The 25,791-nt window shown below is 40.2% G+C and overlaps 1 protein-coding gene across 1 annotated transcript in view; it reads left to right on the top strand.

Moving 5' to 3' along the window:
• Nucleotides 1-9,254: 9,254 nt before the first annotated feature.
• LOC141083181 (protocadherin-16-like) overlaps nucleotides 9,255-25,791 on the top strand; it is a 37,796-nt gene continuing 21,259 nt past the window's right edge. Inside the window, exons 1-4 of the mRNA XM_073567347.1 lie at nucleotides 9,255-11,696; nucleotides 13,742-13,761; nucleotides 18,915-21,291; nucleotides 24,047-24,075. Of these exons, the coding sequence (XP_073423448.1) occupies nucleotides 9,255-11,696; nucleotides 13,742-13,761; nucleotides 18,915-21,291; nucleotides 24,047-24,075 (4,868 nt within the window). The remainder of the gene's footprint in view (nucleotides 11,697-13,741; nucleotides 13,762-18,914; nucleotides 21,292-24,046; nucleotides 24,076-25,791) is intronic.

Raw genomic sequence — 25,791 nt, 5'->3', positions numbered from 1 at the left:
GTCCAATACTGTTCGTTCACCAATGTTTACTTGTCGAGGACCATCAGTTGGTTTCCCAGTGTAGAGCTGACCTTGTAATGGGTAGGCGTTTGACGAGTTACAAGCCCAGAAAATCTTTATGCCATATTTAGCTGGTTTTGAAGGTATATACTGGGTAAATTTAGTATGGCCTCTAAATGGAAATAATTGCTCGTCGACAGTGATACATTTATATGGCTTGTAGGCTCTCTTCAGATTTCTGTTCAGCATTGTGCAGATGTCCCGTATTGGTGCAGCTTTATCTGTTTGCACACGTTCTGCACGTGTATTTTCATTGTCAAATCTGATAAATCTGAGTATCATCTTGAAGCGGTCACAAGACATGGCTGCACGTATAAGAGGCAGAGCATCAACATTCCACATTTCCTCCAGATTCTCTTTGTTGTCTCTGTGCACACCAGCAGCAATCAGTATGCCCAAAAATGCATGGAGTTCAGTTTCAGTAAATTGCTTGAATGTTTTTTGTGATTGCCGTTCAGAAGAATCAGGAAAACGTTGTACCAGTTCGTTGTTGTAAGCATCACAAACTCTCTTGGCCTTTCGATTCGTTTCTCGTAATATGATGTCACACATCTCGGGAGTCATGATTGACTTGAATATCTCTTTTGCTGTATACAGGTTGCTGATTGCTGCAGGGCCACCTCTTTGTCGTAGGACATTATGAGATTTTATTTGTGCATTTAGCAGTGGATCACTACACCATTGAGTTTTATCCTTAGCAGTCCAAATGTTGCCTGCACTTGGAGGCACAGACTCATCCTCAACACTTTCGTCTGAGTTGTATTCTTTTTCCTGCTCTATGACCATTTCTTGTTCAATGTCTGAATCTTCTTCAGTAACATCCACTTGTGGTACATAGTTTTCATCATCAGATGCAACATATGACCCATAAATGCGACAGATCAGGATGACGGAGCAAATGGTGAAATTCAGTTCTCCTTTGATGATCATACATTTAAATCTGAAAAAAAAATTATTTTCCTTGAATGAGCAAAATGGAAATGTGGATTTTGAAGAGGTGAATTTTTATGAATTATCTATTAAGGCAGAAGACAAAGGATTTCCCAAACTCAAAGGAAACTGCATAGTTCATGTGCAAGTTGATGATGTTAATGATAATCCTTCAGAAATAACATTTTCAACAGTGAGTAATAATATTCCTGAAAATGCTCCAATAGGATCAGTTGTAGGATTTATTAATGTGAAAGATGATGATTCAGGAAAGAATGGAGAAATAAAACTTAGTTTATCACCAAATGTGCCTTTTAAAATTAGATCTAATCAGAATCGTTATGCATTGGTCACAGATCAGTATCTGGATAGAGAGGAAACCCCCCAATACACCATAGAGCTGACAGCCTCTGATTTAGGGTCTCCTCCTTTATACAGTAAAACAAGCGTCACCCTCGGGGTGTCAGATATTAATGATAATGCTCCAGTGTTCACACAGTCTACTTATAATGCTTTCATTAAGGAGAACAGTGACCCCGGGACTCTTCTATGTACAGTATCTGCTACTGACCTAGATGAGGGGGTTAATTCTGATCTGGTTTACTCCATAGTTGAGAGTCAGACTGACGGCTCCTCTGTCTCCTCCTTTGTGTACATTCATTCTAATGATGGGAATATATATGCTCAGCGATCCTTTGACTATGAGCAGATCCAGGTATTACAAATCACCATAAAGGTAGAAGATTCAGGATCTCCACAGTTATCTTCCACTGTCCCTGTCTTTATCTTCATTCTGGATACAAATGACAATCCCCCTTCTCTGCTGTATCCAGAGCACTCTGAGGACCTCATTGTCCAAGAGAGGATTCCCAAGTCTACAAGTGCTGGATATCTGGTGACAAAACTGTCCGCAGTGGATTTGGACTCTGGTCACAATGCCTGGTTGGTGTTTACTCTCATTGACCCCATCAATTATTCATCCTTTCAAGTGTCTAAACTCACAGGAGAGGTGAGAACTGTAAGAGGATTACAGGAGACCGAGAACATGGAGCAACAACTTGTCATTTCTATCAGTGATCAGGGGACTCCTCCATTATCTACCACAGTGACTGTACTGGTCAGTATAGCGGATGAGGTTATAGTGGAAAGACCGAAATCTGGAGACTTCCGGACCAATTCCAAACCCCCATCAGATATGACTCTGTATCTAATAATCTCCCTAGTGGCCATCAGCTTAGTGTCACTTGTCACCTTCATGATATTGTTAGTGAAATGTCTGAGGAAGGACAGTTATGATTACAGCAGTAGTTGCTGTATTCTTGGTGGATCCCAATCCAAATCCTACACAGATCAGTATCAGCCGGCTCTGTACCTGAACACAGACGGGACCTTAAAATACATGGAGGTCAGGATGGTTCCTCCAGGATATCAGGGGCAGAGTTACCAAACTAATGTACCCACAGCCCTGGAGCAACAAGAATTCAGTATTGTTCAGAATCTAAACTATCCTCAATTAAAGGATATATATCAAGAAGCCTCATCTGAAGGGAATTCATCAAATGATCCAAACAATGTAAGTCTTAATAATATCACATAATAACATATACTAAAACATGACATCTATAATCATTGATAAGGTTGGGTGAATATTTACTCATATTATTTTCACAATTTTGAAACATAAATATATGAATTTGTCTTTTTTAAAACTGTTAATTTTGTGCATTAGTCAAAGACAGAGTTATTGGAGTACAGATGGATTATTCTTATCTGGACTCTTTTACCTGATGACCTTACTGTGACAAATTTTCATTTTTGAGTTAAAATTGTGTATTTTTGTTACTTCGCCCTGTTGCTTTCTTTGTAGTCCAGGAACTTCAAATTTAGCTCCTGTTAGATAATATATAACCTACAATTAAAAATCAGCATTGTGAAGTCAAATATTCTTTCAAGAAAGTGCTTGGTACTTACAATTTATTGTCTGTAAACAATAATATTACTTAGTCTTGAGAATGCTCATTGTTATATTACGTTTAGAGTTTCCTATATAAATCAGATGTCATACTTTGCACTGATGATGGTCAACACCCCGAAACTCCGTGTCTGCAAATTGAGATTATGGTTTGGCGTTTATTCTAAGTCATATTGCAAGGTTGGTTGAGAGGTCGATATTGACTTTTTGGATCGCCGCTTCTAATAGGTGGCGCTAGATTTCAAGTCCTCTTCATCTCTGAAAAGTTAATTTGCACATTGGATTTCCCAGAGGAGTATGCATGGCTTTTAAGTCTCCTCCCTCTGACATGCCAGGCTTGACAGGCCACTCACCACAAGGAGAAACGCTACCTGCTATACATACGCACACTCACTATTAATAGACACCTGTATAAGGCTTCTAGATTGATTTACATAATTGATGAGACAATAATGAATTTAAAAATTTACTTGATACTTGGGATCGAGCAATAAAATGCCGTCTTATTTTTTTGCCTATTTCTTAAGTAACGGATTTTACAAAAAAATGTTCAGGGTTTTTTGTAGTACTATAAACAAAAAAAAACAACCTACACAGAACGTATATAATATTATTTTACAAATTAATACATAGCCATGATATCATCCCAATTTTATGGCTCTGGTAATGAAGGATTGAGCTCTGAATACTCTGTGAGAATGATGATACATGTGGGATACTGATGATAAAGAATGTGCATAGATAGAAGATAACTTCATATTAATGTTATGGATGAACATTCATAACAGAAGTACTGGACTTATAAATGATTCTGTACTGTAGATACTGTAAACAGGTTACATGTATGTGTTAGGGGATGACACATCCTTTTAGTTTTTAATATGTAATCCTTGCTTTGCTCTGCATTACTCCTCCCCTATGTGATGGGCTTGTTATCCTCTATGATGTCTTGTTGTTGCTTCTTCCTCCTATATATCCTATGCGTCTTATATGTCTGTGTCTGAACAGAAGTCTAATATGAATCTTTAATAGAAGGAGGTGTGAGGAAGTTAGATGATAATGTTTACTGATGGTCGACCATTAGGCCCCATCATTGTCATGGAGATTAAAGCCAGTAAACTGGTAAACAGATGCTGTAAGACTGTGGGAGCCGTATAATTGCCATCTTAGGCTGGTTTCACATTTGCATCTGTGAATGTAGCATTTCATCCGCATACATCCTGTTACGGGCTGGCGGAACGCACCCAATAATAAAGATGGTAATAGGATTTGAGGTGCTTTCGCAGCCCGGAGTCCACCGTGCAGAGGTGATAACCTGCAGCTAAGCAATGAGGAGAGATATAAAGAATGAGAAAGCCAGACACCGGCGGGTAACCACTGACCCGGTGCTTGTAGAGGCGGACTCTGTTACAGCCGGCGTGTAAGCGAGACCTGTTAATGTCACAGGCCACTGCTATATGTAGCACCGCTCAGAGCACATGCAATGTCTGCCCAAGTGATAACCACCAACCAGCCTAACAAATGTGCTGGTAAGCACACGCAACAGAGCACGGCGCCGCTCTGGCAGACGCTGCGGTAGCAGCGGTACATAAGGCCTGTACTGGCCGACGCCCCAAGGCGCTAGAGAACGCTGAGAGACTAGACTGCGGCGCTAAGCAGTGCTAAAACTATGGTGCTACTCTGATCCCTGAACCCTACCTCATACGTATCAGAGGAGGGGGAATCTTAATGAGTCAGTCACCAGCCTCATACATCCATCATCTCACACACACTAAGCGTTATAGCATCAGAGTCTATCATAGCGCATGGCGGGGTGGCCATGCAAACCTTTTATAGCCACGTCCTTCCGGGACCCCTCTGATGGTCCAATCCAAGCTGGAGAAGGACCTGAACATGTGACCTCTGATCTCCAATGAGAGATCGTCCCACGGGCATGCTCAGTGGACCAAAAGGAGGACTTAGTCCCTGGAGTCATTCGCTGCTGACCAACATGCGTTGCTATAGCTGGACCAGAGGTGGCAGCAGCAACAAAACCTACAATGCTGGTGTGAGCAGAGTGCTTGGATCAATGAGTCTGCTGAGCAGGCTCCACTGCGGCCGGAGAGGATTGGGAGACCGCCAAAGGCAAAGCTCGGCATTCATGCTGTGCAGAGACAGGAACCCGACGCATAACACATCCACATGTGTAGCATTCATATCTTTAACATGGTGTAGGCAGGGATGTGCGTTTGCATGTATTCGCCTGCAGATACTTAAGCATCGTTTTGCAGTGTGCGGCGGGGCATGGCAAAAGCAACATGTTGCATTTTTTGAGCCATCAAATTTCCACAGCCAAACACATGCAGACGCTTGTGGATGGATTTCATCAAAACAACGCATTATAGTCTATTGGAACGCATAGCTACGCAAGGACATGCGTACGCATGCGCTTTACAGAATTTCCATAAGACATGCCCATTGGGTGTGGTTTGTGTCAAGGAAATTCTCCTGGTAAAGCATTTTCCTATCGAACGCATGTGCATAGAAAGCGCAAACGCATGCAAATGCTGTGTTTTTTTGCCGTCATGCGTAAGCTTATGCGTATAAAAAATGATGCGCTTGCAGTTGCGGATGATATGCTGCGCACATAGATGCAAATGTGAACCTAGCCTTAGCTCATATTAGGAAGATAGGATGATACTGGCTTCCTGAGGTCTAGTGGGAGGCTTGTAATCATATTTACAGTGGCTAATAAGAGACTAACTATCCTGAGACCTAGCAAGAGGCTTGTAAATATAAGCTCAGTTGCTAATAAGAAACTAGCTATCCTAAGACCTAGTGAGAGGCTTGTAAATATATATACAGTGGCTAATAAATGACTAGCTATTCTGAGGACTAGTGAGTGGTTTGTAAAGATAAGTTCAGAGGCTAATAAGAGACTAGCTACCATTCGGCCTAGTGAGAGCTCTGTAAATACAAGTTTAGTGGCTAAAGAGAGACTGGATTTCCTTAGGCCTAGTAAGTTGCCTGTAAAAAAAGTCCAGTCCAGTAGAGTGAGTAGACTGGCGGAAGAAGACATTTTCAAGCGGAGAGTCTTTACTAGACCAGAAATCCAACTTCTTTTGCATAAGAGGAGATAGTATTGGTGTTACACTGCATATTGCAAGATAATAATGACCACATGTTATATTACTGACACCTACTGCACCAGCAACTGTTAAAAAATGAAGTTCTTCAGTTTTATAACATCTTCATTGTCTGTAACATCAACTTTTATACACACAGCAGTACCATACTATACTATTTGCAGATAATTTGCCTATGCATTTTATCCTTTACAAAGGTCTAGCTCAAATGTGACAAATACCTCAGTAGAGGTTGTAATATTGCTCATGGTATGTTCGCTATTAGTTTGTTTCTGATGTGATCACATTATAACATGTTGTTAGGATCTAGTCTTTAACATTAACTTTTTTTGGATCTAACACTGACCTGCATCAATCCTGAGACCAATACCCTGAGAGCAATAGGGGAAACCGGCCTTGGCTTATTTCTATATGTTCTTGGCCACACTATTCACAGTGAACTTATAAACTAACTGTCACTTTTTTCATAAGTCAATGGTTCATATGATATTAAGAAACGCTGAAATATATTATCACAGAGAAATTTGCCAGCACTGATCATTCATTCTCAAATCACATGTAAAATCTGTATTCTGTGAAGGCACAATGTTACATTAATGAAACAGTTGATGATTGACAGTTGCTACTGATTAGATCATATAGAGAAAAGACGAGGAGGAGGAGGAGGTAAATGTAGAGCCCCTCCCTTTTTCTCTTTCTCTTGTCTATCTATATATATAAACGCCTTATCATGTCTGTCTGTAACCGAAATCCCGCTGCGCCGATTGGTCGCGGCCGCCAGGCCCCTGCCAGGCCGCAACCAATCAGCAACAGGCCCAGTGCGCAGGTGCAGTCCGCAATTAGAAGGACGCATGCCATAATGGATCAGGTGAGGCACGTGCTGGAAGAAGATTTGTGGCCTAGCGAACACTACCGCTCATCATAAATTTGACAAGCAGGGGTTACCACACCCTGTAAATATACCAGCACCACCCACTTTGTTGAAGCTGGTTCAAGAATGGCGTGAAAAAGGCACAAGTTACTATACTTTTTTTTGTGTAACCACATTGCCGAAAGAACTGCTGCTTTTTTATATTTTTATATTTATGCCACAGAAATATAATGACAAAGTTTTGATAAATCAACACCTTTGAAAATGAATTATCATTTAAACGTAGATCAATTTAAATGAACAGGATAGTGATGAGAGAGTATACTCGTTGCTCGGGTTTTCCCCAGCATGCTCAGGTGAGCTCCGAGTATTTTGGCGTGCTCAGAGATTTAGTGTTTGTTGATGCAGCTGCATGATTTGCGACTTGTTGAGAGGCTGAATACATGTGTGTAATTGCTAACAAACAGGCAATCCCCACATGTATTCAGGCTGTCTAGCAGACGCAAATCATGCAGCTGCATCGACAAACACTAAATCTCCGAGCACGCCACAATACTCGGAGATCACCCGAGCATGCTCGGGAAAACCCGAGCAACGGGTATACTCGCTCATCACTAGAACAGGACAGTTAAGATATCTACATCACAAGCTGTCATACTGAGAATCATGAACATATTGGCCATGGGATCCCAATGATTAAGTAATAGCATTGTTTGAAGTTATAGATAAGAGACAGCCCTGTTTAATGTTGATAACTTTGGATAGCTCTTTTCTCAGATGTATCATGTTATTAGGCTGGGGTCACACTGCATTATGGCAGTCCATTTAACGGTCTGCGTTATACCACGGTATAACGCGGTGTAACGCAGTCTGTTAACGCTGCCATTGACCCCCATTATGTGGCGCATCGTGACTCATGCCGTAAAGCGGCACACATTCGCGATGTGCCGTCATTCACTGACAGAGCTTTGGACGCGGGCTGCAGCGTCTGAGGCTCCATCACCGCTAGCGCTGATGAATCATATCGTTATGCTATAGCGTTAACGCAGCCCGTCAACGCTAAGGTTCATGGCCTTACCTAGAAATTATGAGTATAGTAGCTTTAATGGGGTGATACACCCAACTTTTTTATCAGACCAGCATAGTTTTCAGCAACCATTGATTGACTGAAGCATATACAGTATATATCAATCACACCAGAAGACTGAGCAAAGAAATTGGTGGCGAACCCAAGCATTGTTCTAGAGACAGATGCAGCAGTGGATCAAAATGTGAGTCCTTGTCTAAACAAATAGAAGGGCAACCCCTTTCATGATTTATCTTAGACCGACTAATGCCAATTTTTCCCTGTGCCTTTTTGAGTTCAGTATATATATTGTCCAAACTTATTAGTAATTAGGAGTAGTAGGTGCAAATAACAGCATGATATCAGGGAGACATGGGTATAACAAAAAATATGAATTGACCAGGAATATGTATTTAATCTATCAGAACAGGAAAGGGTTATCTTTGTTCTGGTTTCCACTCTATTATATTCAGCATATCTTTATCTCCTTTCCTGACCCCACTAGTATATGCAGTAATTTTCAACATTTACCATAAAAATGTACCATGTTCATTAAATCAATAAAAAGTCTTAGATTCGACAAGATCCACCTTACTTACAGGACCCAATAACATTTAATACAAATATTTTCTAGTCTGCAACTTTATAACATGAAACATAGTGCACAGTATAATTGCACAATATGCTAAACTATATCCAGATTTATTATTTTTCCATTTTGCTTCAAAATTATATATATAAATTTCATAATTAAAAGCTAAAATATATCAGCTTTCAAGCTTTAGTATACTGTGTAATACTATAGAATAAACAGTAATAATGTGCATGTATGTGAGTGAGAATATTTAATATAAATTTCTTTTAGATTAATATTCAATGCAAAAAGAATCGTGAGTTCTTCAAATGTATATGTTTATTTTTTCGATATTCAATGCATTTCTGTCAATTGTCCACTAGAGGGTAGTCTTGTCATCCAGTAGATTACTGACTCTATACCAGAGAATGTGCTCATATCAGCTCTGCGCTCTCCTCCCCCTGGCTCAGTGATTCACCCTCCCATCGTCTCTCACACAAAGAAGAGCTGCGGCTCTGATGAGATCCGTGTGGATCTTTCTTTCCTTCAGATGGATTATCTTTTTGGGAATATGGAGAGATAAATTCATCACCCTCATGCAGTTTGGATTACACAGGATCTACATGACATCAAATATCAAGAGAATCATTTAAGATATGGACATCAGAGGCTTTTGTCAGTGCTGGAAATGGCAAGTAGTCTGCTCCTTTCTCCTTTGTAGCTGGGGCTGGGTCTCTGGGCAGCTTCGTTATTCTATTGTTGAGGAGTCTGAGCCGGGGACATTGGTAGGAAATGTAGCTCAGGATCTGGGGATAAAACGTGCAGAGCTCTCTCAGCGCAGGATACATCTGAGATCTGAGAAATACCAAAGATATTTCAGTGTAAACCAGGCAAATGGAGGGCTGGTTGTGAAGGACAGGATTGATAGGGAGAGCCTGTGTGGGTCTAGTCCCAGCTGTTTACTGCAGATAGAGGTTGTGGCTGAGAATCCGGTGGAGCTTTTCACTCTAGAAATAGAGATTCTGGATATTAATGATAATTCTCCCACATTCTCATCTAATGATCACATTATTGAGATTACAGAATTATTTGAAATTCCTGGTGCTCAATTTGCTTTATTGATTGCAAAGGATTTAGATGTGGGTGTGAATGGTGTCAGTCAGTATACACTGAATACAAATCCTTATTTCTCATTGTCTGTGAAGAATCGTAAGGATGGAACGCTCATCCCTCAGCTGATACTAGAAAAGGTTTTAGACAGAGAAGAAAAACAAGAACATCACCTCATTCTCACAGCTATTGATGGAGGAGAACCGGCCAGATCAGGGACCTGCAGAATAACCATCGTTGTATTAGATATTAATGATAATCCTCCAGTCTTTAACCAGTCGGTTTATAAAATCAGCATTAGGGAAAATCTGCCTCTGAAAACTGTGATATTAACATTAAATGCAACAGATCAGGATGACGGAGCAAATGGTGAAATTCAGTTTTCCTTCGATGATCACACATCTGAATCTGCAAGAGAAATATTTTCTTTAAATGAACAGAATGGGGAAGTGTTTGTGAATGGATTTGTGGATTTTGAAAATCTGAATTTTTATGAGTTATCCATTAAAGCCACAGACAAAGGTTTTCCCAAATTAAGGGGAAACTGCATAGTTCAAGTGGAAGTAGAAGATGTAAATGACAATTCACCTGAAATTACATTTACCTCAGTGGCTAATGATATTCCAGAAAATGCACCTTCTGGTGATATTGTAGGATTTATTAACATAAAAGACAAAGACTCTGGAAAGAATGGAGAAATTAAAATTAACTTATCACCAAATGTGCCATTTAAAATAAGATATCTTAAAAATCTTTATTCTTTGATTGTAGATGGGAATCTGGATAGAGAGGAAACCCCCCAATACACGATAGAGCTGACAGCCTCTGATTTAGGGTCTCGTCCTCTATACAGTAAAATAAGTGTCACCCTCGGGGTGTCAGATATTAATGATAATGCTCCAGTGTTCACACAGTCTACTTTTAATGCTTTCATTAAGGAGAACAGTGACCCCGGGACTCTTCTATGTACAGTATCTGCTACTGACCTAGATGAGGGGGTTAATTCTGATCTGGTTTACTCCATAGTAGAGAGTCAGATGGACGGCTCCTCTGTCTCCTCCTTTGTGTACATTCATTCTAATGATGGGAATATATATGCTCAGCGATCCTTTGACTATGAGCAGATCCAGGTTTTACAACTCACCATAAAGGTAGAAGACTCAGGATCTCCACAGTTATCTTCCACTGTCCCCGTCTTTATCTTCATTCTGGATACAAATGACAATCCCCCCTCTCTGCTGTATCCAGAGCACTCTGAGGACCTCATTGTCCAAGAGAGGATTCCCAAGTCTACAAGTGCTGGATATCTGGTGACAAAACTGTCCGCAGTGGATCTGGACTCTGGTCACAATGCCTGGTTGGTGTTTACTCTCATTGACCCCATCAATTTTTCCTCATTTCAAGTGTCTAAACTCACAGGAGAAGTGAGAACTGTAAGAGGATTACAGGAGACTGAGAACATAGAGCAACAACTTGTCATTTCTATCAGTGATCAGGGGAATCCTCCATTATCCACCACAGTGACTGTACTTGTCAGTATAGCGGATGAGGTTATAGTGGAAAGGCCGAAATCTGGAGACTTCCTGACCAATTCCAAACCCCCATCAGATATGACTCTGTATCTAATAATCTCCCTAGTGGCCATCAGCTTAGTGTCACTTGTCACCTTCATGATATTATTGGTGAAATGTCTGAGGAAGGACAGTTATGATTACAGCAGTAGTTGCTGCATTCTTGGTGGATCCCAATCCAAGTCTTATACAGATCAGTATCAGCCGGCTCTGTACCTGAACACAGACGGGACCTTAAAATACATGGAGGTCAGGATGGTTCCTCCAGGATCCCAGGGTCAGATTTACCAAACTAATGTACCCCCAGCCCTGGATCAACAAGATTTCAGTATTGTGCAGCCGATAAATTATCCCCAATTAAAGGATATATATCAAGAAGCCTCATCTGAAGGGAATTCATCGACTGATCCCAACAATGTAAGTTATTACATTATAATATTTTGTCTAGTGTAGATGTCAAACCTGAAATGGGAGAAAAATTATATAATTCAATATGCAAACATTTGTATTACTATTTAGAGATCTATTGACGAATTATTTTTATAATGGTTAGCCAATAGCTGGTGCATAAATTGTAAGGTTTGGTCGTTTTACCCTGATCCTACTGTTTAAGTGTTCCCCATGGCTTAGTTGACACATTCTATAGGTAGGTAAACTTCATTTTCAAGATTAAAATGTTTATGAATTACATTTCTGCACAAAGCCTGTTCCAATGTTCACTGCACTACAGAAGTCTTTATGTTCATTGTATTAGTATTTATGTGATTTATATACAATGTTATGCTGTAAACTAAAATCATACCTGGCTTTTGATTACTTTCAAAACATAAATTGTTTATGAATTGTTTAAATATCATATATTTAGATTTATTTTCGACTATATTATATTTTCTTATAAATTTATGGAACTCGATACAATGAAACAGAACAAGATGATCAAATTATAAATGTGCAAACATTTATGTAAGAATGCAATATTATTATCAAACATCCTTTTTTACATTAGAAATTCATCAATATTAATGATGCACAAATGTATACTTTAAAATTCCTGCCATAGCTTTGTTAATCTATCAAAAGGTGACATATTCTGTATGTCAGATACGTCACTATTTACCTATAGATAGCAAATTATCTGGGAATGTTTGCTCATCGCTAATAACTATAAATTAATGCTTCAACTAATGGACTTTAAGAGACAGTTTTCCTGAATGAAACAGTTGTTATCCTTTCATAATTTCTTTTCTAAAATTTACCTTATTTGATACTGCTTAAATTTGTGATATGGTGAAAGATACCCTGGTCACAAGGGAGCGCGGAGGACACAGAAGAGGAGGTTAATAAAATCTTCGTTTATTGATATTCACAACTCATTTCGACGGAACAATTCCGTCTTCATCAGCTGCCACTTGATGAAGATGGAGTTGCTCCATTGAAACGCGTTGTGGATATCAATAGATGAAGATTTTATTAACCTCCTCTTCTGTGTCCTTCGTGCTCCCTTGTGACCGGGGTATCTTTCACCATTTCGTCCATTCCTCTCCCGAGGCACCCGGCCGGAGCTGCAGTGGGCTCCCCTCACCTCGTCCCTACTGACCGCCAGTTTGGCACTCCGTTAGACTGTCTTGCTTGATCTTGCCTAAATTTGAGATATATCTTTCAATAGGTTAGATAGCGTTAACCTACCACTTGGGTATTTTGAAGGTGATTTTTTTTCTAATTTTATAGCAGAGTCAATTGCTAAGGCAATACGTAGCTCCTTCATATTTCTTATTTTTGCTAAATTATTAAAATATTTTTTTTTATTAAGAAATCTCCTTGAAAGTAAAATTTACTTTAATTATCAATGGTGAAATATGAATGTCTTACAAGCTTGAGCATATCAAAATATAAATCACTTATGAAATTGCCTCTGTAATCAAAAAATAAATACCATAACTATTGATGTAAATCACAATGTCCCCCTGAAGGAATGAATAAATCAAGATGGAGGACCAATTGGTATAAAAAGATATATTTTTATTAACAAAAAAAAAAAAGATTATTGGCGTTTTTTGGCAATTTGCAGTTTTGAGAGCCCTTATCTTACTAATTTATGGATATTTATTATAGCATATTGCACAGTATTCACATTTATGTGGATGTTCTTAGAGGATAAGGGAGGTTGCAGCTATTGTTTACCTATTACTATTTTTGATAATGGTGAATTAATTTGGTGTTTGATACATGTGAAAAATTAATGGGTTCACAACGTCCCTTTATTTATATGTGCATCTCTCTATTTGTATATTTTTAATTTTTTATTAATAAAAATATATCTTTTTATACCAATTGGTCCTCCATCTTGATTTATTCATTCCTTCAGGGGGACATTGTGATTTGCATATCAAAATATGTAGAAGTCTCATTAAGTGTTTCATGTTTTTATATTTTTTCCCACTATTTTATTTACATATTATAAGCTATTCTCATTAATAACTCAGTAAGAGATACTTTTGTCTAATACAATGAGAAGAATTGCCATGTACTCTGGTGTTATCTAGTTGAAAATCAAATATAGGAATCTAGAGAGGGACTAATAATGAGATCACAAACATCAACTGAACCTTTCTATGGTTCTTCCTATCACTTTAACAGATTAAATATTAATTGTAGTGTACCAATCGCTTGGTCTTTCAAAAAGTTTCTCTACTAATTATATAAATAAAAAATGAAAAATCAAGAATATTTCTGTAACAATTGCAAATTTGTGTGATTGCTCTTTTTGGGAGGACATAATGCAAGACATGAGGTGGGTTTGGACCTTCAATTCTTTATACCAAGTAGACGCTATGTCCTAATAGCCTAATAGTGGTAAAAGGGAACATGACCATATGATACATGCTGCCTGATCCACGGGTAGCATGTAAAAGACAATAGCTATGGCTTTTCCAAGAAAAAACATATAAAATCCGCCCTTTTCTCACCATGGAAACAACAAAAACCCTCACAGTAGCATTGATCCACTCCCACCTGGATTACTGCAACGCTCTATTAATTGATCTCCCCGATACTCAACTTTCCCCTCTCCACTCCATACTTAATGCAGCAGCCAGGGTCATCTATCTGGCTAATCGGTACTCGGACACATTCACTCTTCGCCAGTCATTACATTGGCTGTCCATTCATAATAGGATCCAATTCAAAGAACTTGTTCTCACCCACAAAGCTCTCCACAGTGCAGCACCCCCCTACATCTCCTCCCTCATTTCTGTCTATCGGCCTAACCAACCGCTGTGCTCTGCAAAAGACTTTCGACTAACCTCTGCACTAATCCGCACCTCCCACTCCCGACTCCAAGACTTCTCCCGTGCTGCGCCTATCCTCTGGAATGCTCTACCCCAAGAAATTAGGACTATCTACAATTTGCATAGTTTCAGGCGCTCCCTCAAAACACATTTGTTCAGAGCGGCCTGTCACGTTCACTAATCAAAGTAATTCTATGTGTAAGTGTGCATGTGTAGTCCATTCATTATCTCCATCCATCCCTCACTCCCTCAAGATGGCTGGAGCAACATTGTAAATACATCATTATAAATACACACCTGTACTTTGTATCTACCCCACCTCATTGTAGATTGTAAGCTCTCACGAGCAGGGGCGGCTTATTTTGCATTAATTATTGTATTGTAAGGCTGTGTGCCCACGTTGCATTTTTTTAAGCGTTTCTGCAGCGTTTGTGCTGGCTCAGACGCTGCAGAAACGCTTAAAAGATGCTTCAAATTAATTTGCATGCTTTTTTGGCTTTATGTGCCAATGCATGCGTTTTTAACCGCTCAGGAATCGCTTAGCGGCTAAAAACGCAGCAAGTTCATTAATTTCCGCATTGCTGAGCGTTTTTAGCCATCCCCAATGTTCCCAGAAAACGCGCATCGAAAACGCGCTGCTTTTTTGCACAAAACGCGCAAGAATCACGCTGAAAAAAGACGCGCGTTTTCTGGGAAGGGGATCAGTTTCCTGAGCATTTAGAAACGCTAGCCTGGGCACATAGCCTTAACGTTGTTACTTATGACTTGTGTTTTGAAACTGTTAAACTGTAAAGCGCTGCGGAATATGTTGGCGCTATATAAATAAAGATTATTATTATTATTATTATTATTATATTAAAATCTGCCTCGAGCCTATCTACACAAGTGACTAGTCAAAAAGGCTGGTCCCTGGTGGCTTTTCCCTGCCTGCTAGCCTTGAGTGATGAACCTTTCCAAGCGCATACACATAAAGAGAGCCCTGTCAGTCATAGGCAGCTGGTTGTGTAAAGCTGCTGAAGATTGGCCTTTTCAACTAGTTGCCGGTGATGCTTCATCCCCATATGCTTTCAAAGTACGAGTTTCTCTGAAACGTCTCGACATTTCAGTGTCAAACATATGTGGCTGAAATCAAACAGCCAGTGCCTAATACTTGTTGTCCGTGGATCCATCAACATGGATCTGCTGCCAGATTTCCTTTAAGGGCAACTACTGATAAGGATGTAACAAGTAACTGGAGAGCAATTTATGCCCCCTAAAATTATGTAGCAAAATATTATATGCAGTACTAACTCCATGTTTTAAATTATTACTTTTGGTTTTTCTCAAAGATCTTATGTTAGAGGAGTAAATTAGTATAAGTGAAGATAGAAACTGTAATTATAATATTTAGCAAAAATGCCTCATTCCTCAATTTTTAGACAATTATTATCCTTTCCAGCTTCTTTTCTCCAGGTTCTCCATAAATTATAGGGCAAAATCTGCATAAAGTAGTCTGTACAAAAAAGAGGTCAGGTTCTAAGCTGCATCCCATCAATGCTTATAGCAAGGTGAGGGGTAAGAGGAGAGAGGAGATGTTGGAGGGACTAAAAAGAGACAAAGATGATGCTGCAGCTTTAAGGCAGATTTGTATAACATCCAGGCGCTGGATTCATAGTTACACTGCTTAGTACTGCTGTAAAATGTACAGTATAATTATTAATGACAAGAATTAAAATGTTATTTCCTATTAAACTTATTGTATTACTTTAGAATAGCAGTTATCTGCTTGCTAATTATTTTGACATCTTGCCTTATTATGACAGAAGTATTCCTTAAAGAGAATCAAGCTGAAGAAAATTATATATTATTTCAACCAATTTTTAATGTTATTTTTGTTTCAGTTTTTGGTGATAAATTTTTATTTTTGTGTGTAGCGACAAACTCAAAAAGAGTTCCTGAAATATTACTGTTTATATACCGGCCACTGACAAACCTCACAGGCTGACACTCACACGGTCTTGTAAAGAAAATGAAAAGACAACACACCTATTACAAAGTCAGAGACAGAACACCTTGAAATGCACCTGTCACCTGGTTTGGCCACTATAAAGGCCCCGTCACACACAGCGAGATCACTAGCAAGATCGCTGATTTTGTGACGCATCAGTAATCTCTCCAGCGATCTCGCTGTGTGTGACATGCATCAGCGACTGGCCCCCCCGCCGGGTATCGCTGATCGTGCAGGAATGTTCTGCGCCATTTTTTGATCGTTGGTCTCCCGCTGGCCAGCGCGCATTGCTGTGTGTGGCAGCAGGAGACCATCAATCAGCGAGCTCCCAGCTCTGTAAGCAGATGCTGGGAGCTGGTATCCAAGGTAAATATAGGGTAACTAAGCGCACGAGTTGCTTAGTTACCCGCTGTGTACCTTAGATACCAGCGTACTCACGCTGGGAGCTGGTATCCAAGGTAAACAGTGGGTTTCTAAGCACCGCACGGCACTTAGAAACCCGCTGTTTACCTTAGATACCAGCTCCCAATTCCAGCACACTGGTATCCAAGGTACATAGCGGGTAACTAAGCGACGCACGCGCTTGTTACCCGCGTTATCGCTGGTCCTGATCGCTGGTGAGATCTGCCTGCTTGGCAGCTCACCAGCGATCATGTAGCGACACACCAGCGAACCTCACCAGGTCATATTGTTGTTGGGATCGCTGGTGCATCGCTATGTGTGATGGGGGCTTAAGATGCGTCCACCGCCATTCAGGGCTTATCTACAAGCTTTTCATAATGCTTAATGCTGTAGATGAGTCCCCAGTCTGACCTGCAAGATAATTAAAATAAGTTTTATTATACTCACCCGGATGGCCGGGCAATGTGGTCCGCTCCGATGGGTGTCGTGGGTCCAGGTCTGACGCCTCCCATCTTGTGATGCCACCCTCCTGCTTGCTTCGTCGCTCCCTGGCATCGTGCTCCTGCGCAGGCATAGTTTTCTGCCCTGTTGAGGGCAGAGAAAAGTACTGTAGTGCCAGGCGCCGAGAAAAGTCAGAGAGAACCAGCACCTGTGCACTGTAGTACTTTGCTCTGCTCTCAACAGAGAGTGGAATGACAGAAAGCGTCAAAGCAAACAGAAGGGTGACATTGCAAGAAGATGGGAGGCGCCGGACACGAATCTGTGACACCCATCGGACTGGACCGACCCCCAGGTGACTACAATAAAACATACTTTTCCTATCTTTCAGGTTGGACACAGGGTTTATCTACAGCATTATAGAATGCTGTGGATAAGCCCTGAAAGGCATTGGCTGGCCTTTTATAGTGGCCAAAACAGGTGACAGGTTCCCTTTAATCTCCTTCCTGCACATTAACCTCTCACAGGTAATGCCTGCAACACTCTCCCATAAGGCCAACAAAAAAAAATCACTTTCTACCATAAGGCAAATCTGTGATCTGCTATTGTCACCTAGGAGCATGCAGATCAGGGAAGATAAGCAGTGCCGTAATAATGTGTAGATAAAAATGCAAAAAATGACAATGAAGAAATAAGAGCATTAGATATGAAACAATACATTTCAAAATGTGGTTTCAATGATTGAGATAAAGCCATTCTTTGCAATTTAGACAGGTATAAGATCAATAAGTTGCAGATTTCTTTATAATGATGGCAATACTCAATATGGCAATCTTATATGAAAATAACAGAGTAACTTGATGTGTAAAGGAATAGGAGGATTACAATATGGATGATATTATTTTAAGCGCCTTTTCCATCTACAGTTACATTTTAAATAAAAAAAATATTAAAAATTAACAAAAAATAAACAAATGGCCTGGTGCATATTAAAGTTCTAACTACACTAGATTTAAAAACCGATACTTTTTAATAGCTGGTAAAAATTACTATCAATTTTATTGAAGGTTACTTTAGAGGCTCAAAATATTTAATACTGAAAAAATTTGATAGAATTCACTTCTTTCCTCCAAATAATTTTATGTTCTAGTTATTTTCTGTATTTATAAACATTGGCCACTAGAGGGTAGTCTTGTCATCCAGTAGATTACTCAGTCTATACCAGAGAATGTGCTCCTGTCAGCTCTGCGCTCTCCTCCCCCTGGCTCAGTGATTCACCCTCCCATCGTCTCTCACACAAAGAAGAGCTGCAGCTCTGATGAGAGCCGTGTGGATCTTTCTTTTCTTCAGATGGATTATCTTTTTGGGAATATGGACAGATAAATTCATCACCCTCATGCAGCGTGGATTACACAGGATCTACATGACATCAAATATCAAGAGAATCATTTAAGATATGGACATCAGAGGCTTTTGTCAGTGCTGGAAATGGCAAGTAGTCTGCTCCTTTCTCCTTTGTAGCTGGGGCTGGGTCTCTGGGCAGCTTCGTTATTCTATTGTTGAGGAGTCTGAGCCGGGGACATTGGTAGGAAATGTAGCTCAGGATCTGGGGATAAAACGTGCAGAGCTCTCTCAGCGCAGGATACATCTGAGATCTGAGAAATACCAAAGATATTTCAGTGTAAACCAGGCAAATGGAGGGCTGGTTGTGAAGGACAGGATTGATAGGGAGAGCCTGTGTGGATCTAGTGCCAGCTGTTTACTGCAGATAGAGGTTGTGGCTGAGAATCCGGTGGAGCTTTTCACTTTAGAAATAGAGATTCTGGATATTAATGATAATTCTCCCTCATTCTCATCTAAAGATCGCATTATAGAGATCACAGAATTATTAGCAGCTCCTGGTGCTCAATATGCTTTAGAGATCGCAAAGGATATAGATGTCGGTGTGAATGGTGTCAGTCAGTATACACTGAACACAAATCCTTATTTCTCATTATCTGTGAAGAACCGTAAGGATGGAACGCTCATCCCTCAGCTGATACTAGAAAAGGTTTTAGATAGAGAAGAAACACAAGAACATCACCTCATTCTCACAGCTATTGATGGAGGAGAACCGGCCAGATCAGGGACCTGCAGAATAACCATCGTTGTATTAGATATTAATGATAATCCTCCAGTCTTTAATCAGTCGGTTTATAAAATCATCATTAGGGAAAATCTACCTCTAAATACTGTGATATTAACAATAAATGCGACAGATCAGGATGACGGAGCAAATGGAGAAATACAGTTTTCTTTAGATGATCATACATCCGAATCTGCTCAGAAAATATTTTCTCTAAATGAGCAAAATGGGGAGATTTTTATTAAAGAACTTGTAGATTTTGAAGAACAAAGCTTTTACGAATTATCTGTCAAAGCCATCGACAAAGGATTTCCCAATTTACAGGGTAACTGCATGGTTCAAGTGGAAATAAATGATGTAAATGACAATCGGCCAGAAATTACCTTTACCGCAGTGGCAAATGAAATTCCAGAAAATTCTCAATTTGGGGATATTGTTGGATTCATTAATGCAATAGACAAAGATTCTGAGAAAAATGGAGAAATTAAAATGAACTTATCACCAAATGTGCCTTTTAAAATCAGACCTCTTAAAAATCGCTACGCTTTGGTCATAGATGGGAATCTGGATAGAGAAGAAATCCCCCTCTACACTATAGAGCTGACAGCCTCTGATTTAGGGTCTCCTCCTCTGTACAGTAAAACAAGCGTCACCCTCAGGGTGTCAGATATTAATGATAATCCTCCAGTGTTCACACAGTCTACTTATAATGCTTTCATTAAGGAAAACAGTGACCCCGGGACTCTTCTATGTACAGTATCTGCTACTGACCTAGATGAGGGGGTTAATTCTGATCTGGTTTACTCCATAGTTGAGAGTCAGATTGACGGCTCCTCTGTCTCCTCCTTTGTCTACATTCATTCTAATGATGGGAATATATATGCTCAGAGATCCTTTGACTATGAGCAGATCCAGGTATTACAAATCACCATAAAGGTAGAAGACTCAGGATCTCCACAGTTATCTTCCACTGTCCCCGTCTTTATCTTCATTCTGGATACAAATGACAATCCCCCCTCTCTGCTGTATCCAGAGCACTCTGAGGACCTCATTATCCAAGAGAGGATTCCCAAGTCTGCAGGTGCTGGATATCTGGTGACAAAACTGTCCGCAGTGGATCTGGACTCTGGTCACAATGCCTGGTTGGTGTTTACTCTCATTGACCCTATCAATTATTCATCTTTTCAAGTGTCTAAACTCACAGGAGAGGTGAGAACTGTAAGAGGATTACAGGAGACTGAGAACATGGAGCAACAACTTGTCATTTCTATCAGTGATCAGGGGACTCCTCCATTATCCACCACAGTGACTGTACTTGTCAGTATAGCGGATGAGGTTATAGTGGAAAGACCAAAATCTGGAGACTTCCTGACCAATTCCAAACCCCCATCAGATATGACTCTCTATCTAATCATCTCCCTAGTGGCCATAAGCTTAGTTTCACTTGTCACCTTCATGATATTATTGGTGAAATGTCTGAGGAAGGACAGTTATGATTACAGCAGTAGTTGCTGTATTCTTGATGGATCCCAATCCAAATCCTACACAGATCAGTATCAGCCGGCTCTGTACCTGAACACAGACGGGACCTTAAAATACATGGAGGTCAGGATGGTTCCTCCAGGATCCCAGGGGCACAGTTACCAAACTAATTTATCCCCAGCCCTAGAGCAACAAGAATTCAGTATTGTGCAGCCTATAAACTATCCTCAGTTAAAGGATATATATCAAGAAGCCTCATCTGAAGGGAAGTTTTTGAATGAGCCAAACAACGTAAGTCCTAATATTTTGGTATATTGAGGTATTTAAAAAGTTCCAAAGTTAAACCTTAAATGTAAGTAAAATTACAATATGTGAAATATTTTTGCCTGTTTTTTTGTGTATAAATTTGAGAATTATTAACTTGTCTTATAAAAATAATTTGACTCTGTCTTTTGCATAACTTTTAGGGTTCAAAGGTAGTAGTTCTATCCCAGTCTAGCTTCTTGTGTGTGTCTAATGGCCGCGACAAGGAACAGTAGCACAAGAAATAGTGTATGATTGCTGATTGGTCATCTTTAGTATGTGTGTTTAAACCGGTGTATGTTTTGCACTCGTTCAGTGAAAAATATTAAATGTGTTTGTTCTGTCTGTATGTAGAACTAGAAGCATGAGGAAGGCACACTAACTAATGCATGTCAGGGTGGTAGTACACATTATTGTATTCACAAGTGGACATGGTGGAGATGTAAAAAACACAGCGTGCACTGGTTTGATCTGTCGTTTATATCATACTTACACATGATTAGTCATTTGGTGGGCAAAAAACGGATCACATATGGTTTACTATTTGTATATCAGGCATTTTTCCCAATCATGTACAGTTAATACAACAAACTGTCTTTGACTTGTTGGCAAATTGTCTGTTATTTTCTTATGAAATATAAATTATTGTGCATACTGTTGCCTGAGCTCAGCCTTACGTGATTGATGATCTATTGCTTTTGCATTATGTCAATTTAATTTTCTAATTTTAAAGCAATGTCTGCTCATTTTTCATGGACATTGGTTATAAGTGTCTCTTTTTTGTAATACGAGATATTTAGAGATATTTAATATGTTGGGATATTATTAATTGTTTATTGTTTTATGAGGAAAGTTCTATAAATGGAAAATCTACTTGTTTCATAAAAAATATAGCAATTATTTCCTAAATAGATATTTTATAATAAATACCAATCAAAGCTAGAACATCGGATGGTTTTGTTTAGATAGGTATCTAAATTTTCCTGAACCTGGGACAAAATTTGGATTAACATCCCATCCAATAAACAGGATAAGTTTGAGGTGTCCTTATGTGACCACTCATATGCCATTTTAACACTTACAGTCATGTGCCGGCTAGATTCTTTTCCTAATTCTCTCAATATTCAGTGAAAAACTACAGCGTCTGTATTTTTGAAAGAAGTAGGAGGATAACCAGTTAGCACATGACCGTAAGTATGAAAGTCACATATCATGTAATGACTGCTGCAATCAGCAAGCAGAACCAAATCCCATCATTCAGTTTATTACATGCTGCTAGGATTTGTCAGGCTAAAGTGCCTAATTTTACAATCACTATATTTTTCGGATTATAAGACGCACTAAATTACAAGATGCACCCCCAAGTTTAAAGAGAAAAATAGGATTTTTTTTTAAATAAAATGGTGGTGCTTCTTATAATCTATGCATCTTATTGCTTACCGGGGTGGTGGCTGCGGTGAAGCGGGGTCCCAGGGTCATTTCTGGAGAAAGCAGGAGTGGGGTGATGCTGCAGGCTGTAGACTGGGATGAGGGGGTGTTCCGGACTGCGGCGTGCTGCTGCGGGTGTCCAGAGCTGTGGGGGTGTCCAGTTGTGCTGCCTGGTCCTGCTGTGGGTGTCTCTAGTGCTGCTCCGGGTGCCCAGCGGTGCTACGTGGGTTTCCAGCGCTGCAAGGGTGTCCGGTGGTGCTGCCCGGTGCTGCTGCAGATGATTCTGATGCTGCGGGGGGCTCTGATGGCTTTTTGTGAAAGGCCAGAGCCCCCCGCAGTTCCATGATTTCCTGTGTGGTGGACTCTGGGAAAATGGCCGACAACACAGCGCATGCGTGAATGGAGATCTCGGCACCAAGATCTCAGGAGATGAGATCTCAGCGCTGTAGTGCTTATCAATGAAGCTGCAGAGGGAACCCGGATACGTGGAGCATGCTGCCTGATCAGCTGATCAGTGCCACAGGTGCATGTGCCCCGGCTGTATCACAGTCACAGCACATGCATGGAGAGCCAAACAAACAGGCTGTCCATGCGTGTGCTGTGACTGTGACACAGCCGTGACACATGCAGCTGCAGCGCCGATCAGATGACCAGCCTGCACGCTCCATGTATCCGGGTTCCCTCTGCCGCTTATTCGATAAGCGCTATAGCTTGCCAACTAAGTGGAGACCCGAACAAATTCACTCAGCTCTACACTTAAGAACTGCAACCACCACTGTTAGCCCTTCTGTAGGATAACTGCCACAGTGTTCACCCTTATTAGTTGTAACCTCCACTCTGTTCAACCTTATTAGCTATAACCATTGCACTGTCCATCCTCATTAGCTATAACTAGCACACTATCTGTCCTTTTTAGCTATAACCTCCACATTTTCCACCCTCAATTAGTTATAAATGCCACACTGTAATTTTCTTATGTCAGCACCATGCTGCCTCCTTTTCATACTGAATTCTTTCTTCACGTGGTCCTCTCAGACTGTGTCCATCCATACTGTCCAGTATCTATACTGTGCCCCCTCCTCACAATTCCCCCCTCCGAATACTATCCCACATACAGTGCCTTCACATTTTTCATCCACAGTGTCTCACCACTTTGCTCCCTCTCTATTTTGCCCCCCACACTGTTCAGTCTCTTTTATGTCCAACTTTTTCATACCCCTGAATGCTGTCCCATACACAGTTCCTTTTTCACGATTCATTCCATCACTCATGGTGTCCTATTGATGCTGTGACCATCACCTCTGCTGTATTTTAGGATCCAGGGCTTGCTGAGCTATCAAGATTGTGAGTGACAGGTCTAACGCCCAATCTGAGGAAGGGGTGCGAGTCTTGTGAATGACAGATCAGCTGTCCTATCTGGCTAGGTCTGTAGGATCTCCTCCAGGTGTTATCTGTTCTAGGTGATTACAGGACTATTTCGCACTCTGACAATTGTCAGACCATTGCCAGTTGTAGCTTTGCTCAAGTGGTGTGTATTTGCTCTGTGTTCTGAATTATATTCTGATCTCCATTGTTGACCTTGGATTTTCCTTTGACCATCTATTTGAATAACACCTTTGTCTTGATTTGCTACCTTCCTGATACTCTTACATGGAACTACAGTATTACCTGACTATGCTTTTGCTTTTTTCCCTTTTTCTATTACAAACCTTTTTGATATGGCCCCTGGACCTCTTGACTATCCTGCCTCATGGTAATTCCATGAATAATGACTAGGGTCACATTGAGTAGAGTCTACTGTCCCATCCATCACACTGTCTTCCTCTGCTTCCCCATTCCTGTGCTGTGCCCACATTATTCCCTCCTCACACTTTCACTCCCCCTCTGCATACTGTCACCTCCATAATCTTAAAGACAGAGGCAAGAACAGTGGAATGAATGAAGCTGGAATATTACTTGGTCCCTTAAGCCCCCCCATTACACATAGCGATATCGCTAGCAATATCGCTGTAACGTCACCGATTTTGTGACGTAGCATAGATATTGCTAACGATATCGCTATGTCTGATACTTACCTCTGACCGGCTCCCCCGCTGCTCATCGCTGGTCGTGCGAGGACGTCCTGGACCATTTCTCATTGGGCGCTTCCTGATGGGCTTCCTGTGGCGCCGACGATCGAAGCATGGATGCGGGCTGGAAGACGTCAGGATCGCCGCGTCTGACAGGTAAGTAGCAACCCCCGACCTCTGCGATGTCACTGGTGAGATCTGCCTGTGTGGCAATCCATATCGTTGTTGGGATCGCTGGTGCATCGCTAAGTGTAACGGTACCCTTAGCCAGCTGACAGTTCAACATCTGTCTCGGAGAGCAGCTGAATCCCACTGTTAGATGGCAACAAAAATGTGCCACCTAAAAAAAACCTCAGACCACCAGATCTAATGTCAAAGGTGTAATTATTGTTTATTTTTTCACACTAAAATGTATATGTAAAGATAGGAAATTATGAAATATATCCTGCTAGAATTTATTTTCAATTCTTATACACTTTTTTTCTCCAACTTTGTTTTTAGCATAATTGATTTTTTGTGTATTACAAGATAAAGTCTGCAGAAGTCTGTACAAAGAGAGATAAAGTTAAATACTGCATCCCATAGAATTCTGTGATACAGGGAAAGGGATTCAACTTCTGATGCATTTTGAACCTCACATTTATGATGCATTTGCAGCTACACTGCTCAGTGATACTGTATAATGTCCTCCATTTTATTGTTTCCCAGAGAGCAAGGGGAGTAGAAATTCATTTTTGCTGCATGTGCAAAAATTATGAGAGACATTATGGAAACTGACAAAAAAATATCAAATTGTACACATAATTTCTGTATTGCACTATTCATTATAAATGTAAAACAGATATGTTTTACAAAAAAAAATCCAAAATGTTCTTTAATTCAATAATGACAATACTCTATAATAGATAGATAATTGATGGATATTCTATCAATCTATCTATCTATTGTATTTATCTATTCTTTCTATCTAGCTATCTAAACATTTTTCCAC

The sequence above is a fragment of the Dendrobates tinctorius genome, unplaced genomic scaffold, assembly GCF_039654945.1.
Source record: "Dendrobates tinctorius isolate UK_male_01 unplaced genomic scaffold, ASM3965494v1 ptg000020l, whole genome shotgun sequence".
In the NCBI taxonomy this organism is placed as follows: domain Eukaryota; kingdom Metazoa; phylum Chordata; class Amphibia; order Anura; family Dendrobatidae; genus Dendrobates; species Dendrobates tinctorius.
The sequence above is the reverse complement of the archived record's forward strand: the minus strand, read 5'-3'. Positions and strand labels throughout refer to the sequence as shown.